Source organism: Girardinichthys multiradiatus, chromosome 23, assembly GCF_021462225.1.
Source record: "Girardinichthys multiradiatus isolate DD_20200921_A chromosome 23, DD_fGirMul_XY1, whole genome shotgun sequence".
NCBI classification, from domain to species: domain Eukaryota; kingdom Metazoa; phylum Chordata; class Actinopteri; order Cyprinodontiformes; family Goodeidae; genus Girardinichthys; species Girardinichthys multiradiatus.
The window spans coordinates 2847436-2851211 of NC_061815.1; the positions used below are offsets into that span (position 1 = coordinate 2847436).

Below are 3776 nucleotides of genomic sequence, written 5' to 3' on the forward strand. Positions count from 1 at the left end.
AGAGAAAAAATCTGAAAAAGATATCCAGGAAATCACATTGTAGGATTGTTAAAAACAAATATTTGTAAATTGTGGTGGAAAATAATAACTTGGTCACCCTCAAACAGGCAAGATGTCTGGCCTTCACAGACCTGTAACAACTTATTTAAGAAGCTCTTCTGTCCTCCATGTGTTACCTGTATTAATGGCATCTGTTTGAACACATTATCTGTATAAGACACCTGTCTACAGCCTCAAATAGCCAGACTCTAAACTCAACCATGGCCAAGACCAAAGAGCTGTTGAAGGACACCAGGAATAGAATTGTAGACCTGCACCAGACAGTGTGAATCTACAATATGCAAGCAGGTTGTTGTGAATAAATCAACCGTGAGAGCAACTGTAAGAAAATGGAAGACATACAAGACCATTGATAATCTCCCCCATGTAAGATCAAGGATGCAGGCAGGGATGCGGGGCAGGTGGACCCTGTGCTCCACCAGCAGAGTGGCCAGCACCCTGCTGAGGTGCTCGAGGAACAGCCGCCTCCTGTGCCTCGCCTGAGACATCCACCTGGGGTTCGTCTCCCGCCAGAGCACGAAGGTGTTGTAGGTGGACACGTCGATGTTGTGAAAGACGGCCGCGGTCCAGCGGCGTGTCATCCCACGACAGCTGTAGGCAGCGAGGAGCTTGTTGAGGTTGTCGATGCCTCCCTTTTTGGCATTGTAGTGGAGCGGAGATTGGAAGATGAGAGGAGAGGAGATGTGACAAGAGAGGAGATTGGAAGATGAGAGGAGAGGGGACAAATGAAAATGTTAAAATTGAAAATAAATAAAAATTAACCAAAGCAACTCATAAGAAAACACTCACAAACAAACAAAATAAAATCGAAAAAGACAACCACCATGTACCATGATACACACACACAAAACAAAACTCTGAAGGGTACCAGTTGCTCGTCCACGGTGACCTCCGGTCCCGGCACGTACTTGGTGGGGAGAAGCGCAGACCAAGTGTCCCACAGCACCCTGATTGCAGCAAGCTTGTCTTTGGCTCGACTCTTCGCTTGCGTGCGCGGGTCGTCAAACCTCCCCAGTGCATAGAGTGCGTAGAAACGCTTGAGCGTCAAGGCAGCCGTGTAGATCGCCTGTCCGTTCTTCGCATCCCACAAGCTGGCTGCGGACTTTCCCCGAGATCGAATCATGCTTGCCAGGAGCAGCATGCCCACAAAGGCGCACAGCTCCACCTTGTCCAGGGCAACCGCCATGGCACCAGGCGCTCCACCTCAGGCAGGTAAAACACACGGAAGGCAGAGAGCACTTCTCGGCCCGCCCCGAGGGCCAGCACGCGCGGGGTCAGTCCCCTCCGGTGAGGTCCCGGCATGAGAGGATCGGGAGCCTGGTTGACTTGAGCTGCGACAGCGGAGCTGGCGTGACTCCAAGGATGTAGGTTGGAGTCTGCTGCTTCTGCTAGCACAGGTGAGGATACCATTGTATTTTGCCATCTCTGGAAAGGTAACCAGGTGAAATAGTCTCCTTTGTATCTTGGCTTTCGTCTTCTTGTTTTTGTGCTTGTTCTTTTCCTTCTTCTTCTTCTATGTCTTTTTTGTCTTCTTGTTCTCCTTCTTCATCATCTTGTTCATAATCTTCTGCTTATTCATCTTCTTCATCTACTGGTTGTTGTTCTTCTTCAACTTCTTTTTCGACTGGTACATCATCTGCTCCTTCCTCTTCCACCTCCTCCTCTCCTTGTCACGTTGCATTGCTTTGTCATTCTCCTACATCCTCGGTGTCGTGGTAATTGCAGTTGCAGTCTTCAACATCAACATTGCAGTCCCAACTGCCTCCGCAGTCTCCCCTGTCATGGTTGACCTCCTCCTCCTCTTCCTCGTCGTCTTCGTGATCATTGCTGTTGACATCGCAGTCACCGCCACCACCATCATCGCACTACATAGTGCCTCGCCTTTCGCTTCGACCTTCTCCTTTTTTGTCGAGCTTCATCTCTTCTTCCCCCACATTCGAGTAAGCCTCACGGTCTGGGTACATACGTGCCGTGGGAGGTGGATGGAGGTGAATGGGAGGATATGGATGAACAGAACGAGGTGGAGGAAAAGGAGGAGAAGACAGAGGAGGATTATGACAATAATCAGGACAAGGATGCCGAGGACGACCAGGACGATGAGGGTTACAAGGAGGTGTGGGTGAAAAAGAAGGTGAAGGAGAAGGGAAAGGATGACTATTGATAACCACTACGATGAGGAGGACCGGAATGGCGAGATGTACAAGAAGGGGTAGAAGAAAGAGAAGGATGAGGACGAGCATGAGCACTGCGAGGATAACTGGGACAATGTCGAGGGGCACCAGGAGGAGGAGGTGGTGGAGGAGAAGAAGAAGAAGAACAGGGAGAAAATGAGTGCGAGGAAGGTGAGTATGGCAGGGACGACAAACAGGAGTTCAAGGAGGAGTAGGAGAAGGATGGGGATAAGGACGAGGACGACTGGAATTACAAGGTGTAGTAGCAAGAGGAGGAGAAGGAGGGAAAAGATGAGCAGGAGGACGACGAGGATGAATGGAACGATGAAGAGAAGTGCAATGGGGTGTAGGAGAGAGAGAAGAATGAGGACGAGGATGACCGGGACGCTGATGATGAGTACCATGAGGAGGATAGGCAGGAGGATAAGGTGGAGGAAGAAGAACAGCATTAGAATGAGGACTAGGATGACGAGGAAGACGAACCCGACCAGGACGACTGGGGGGATGCCGAGCAGTGCCAAGAGGAAGAAAAGGAGGAGGAGGAGGAGACTGAGACCTGTTTGCCACGTAAGAATTCATCTTGCGCGAGAATGCTCCTTGGTTCTCTTTTGCTCCATAGTTTTCTTTCACCTCCTTAGTTATCTTTAATCTCTTAGATCTCTTTCCCCATGTCCTTCTTCTCTTTCACCGAAAGGTGGTGGGTAAAGAGCCTACAGGTTCCGAGAGGTTTGAGGCCTTACAGGCTGTAGGATGCATGAACACACGCTGGTGAGGCAATATGAAAATAAAATTATAATAAGACAGAAGAGGAGGGCAGGAGGTCCGTAAATAAACACGAGAAATACACAACCTGTCCGCCCAAATATATACAAGAAATAAACCTGTGTGTGTTTGTGTAAGGGGGGGTCCGCCTGTCCGTCTTTTGTTTTTGTTTTTTGTTTATTGCATTTTGGTTAGTTATCCAGCATTCACATTGGAGGGTGAGGTGTTTAATGCCTTGACTGTAATAGCAGTGCTAATTTAAATGGCTTAAATGCACAGCTGTGTTGGGGCCACACCCGGTCAGGTAAACAACTGTACTTCGGTATGCGTCGCAGCAATGGACGTCGTAGCTCAACAGGCTTCAAAGCTCTGACATCATCAGAGCTTATAAAAAGCAGAGGAAACAAACTTTTAACTGCCATTTCCAGTCGTGGTGAAATGCTACGCTCCTAGGCAATCTGTGGAGAATCAAAAGCTCGCAGGCGGGTTCCATTCTCCATCACTGGCCAGCCTCATGAGAAGCTTGACAAAAGCTAGAAATCTTTCTCAGATAAGACCAGGGGATTTACTTTACTCATTGAAGGTGTGTCTGTAACGTGGAAATCAAGAAAAACCCACAGAGGTTTTCAAAGGAGACAAATTTTAGGGTTATTTAGGGTGTTTTAGAATCGCCTTTCATATAATGTGTTTTAAGTTGTATGCTTTATTGAAGTTCTGCGGAACTGTCTGATGGCTGTTAATGTTAGACTTTGAAGCGTTTACTGTGTTTTAAACAACTGAGCG

The 3776-nt window shown here is 48.2% G+C and overlaps 1 protein-coding gene across 1 annotated transcript; it reads right to left on the bottom strand.

The window, feature by feature from the left end:
* Positions 1-254: 254 nt before the first annotated feature.
* LOC124860744 lies at positions 255-1323 on the bottom strand. The gene is made up of 2 exons (XM_047354287.1): positions 929-1323; positions 255-692 (listed from the first exon to the last, which is right to left on the bottom strand). The coding sequence occupies exons 1-2, from the start codon at positions 1244-1246 to the stop codon at positions 255-257; spliced, it is 756 nt and encodes a 251-aa protein (XP_047210243.1). The 5' UTR covers positions 1247-1323.
* Between the last annotated feature and the right edge of the window lie 2453 nt (positions 1324-3776).

What these genes read in the sequence shown, in the direction of transcription:
- LOC124860744 (XM_047354287.1), bottom strand. Translation starts at nt 1,246, where the DNA reads ATGGCGGTTGCCCTGGACAAGGTGGAGCTGTGCGCCTTTGTGGGCATG. An exon ending in TCACCGTGGACGAGCAACTG is followed by an intron (nt 693 to 928) that starts GTACCCTTCAGA and finishes AATGCCAAAAAG; the next exon opens with GGAGGCATCGACAACCTCAA.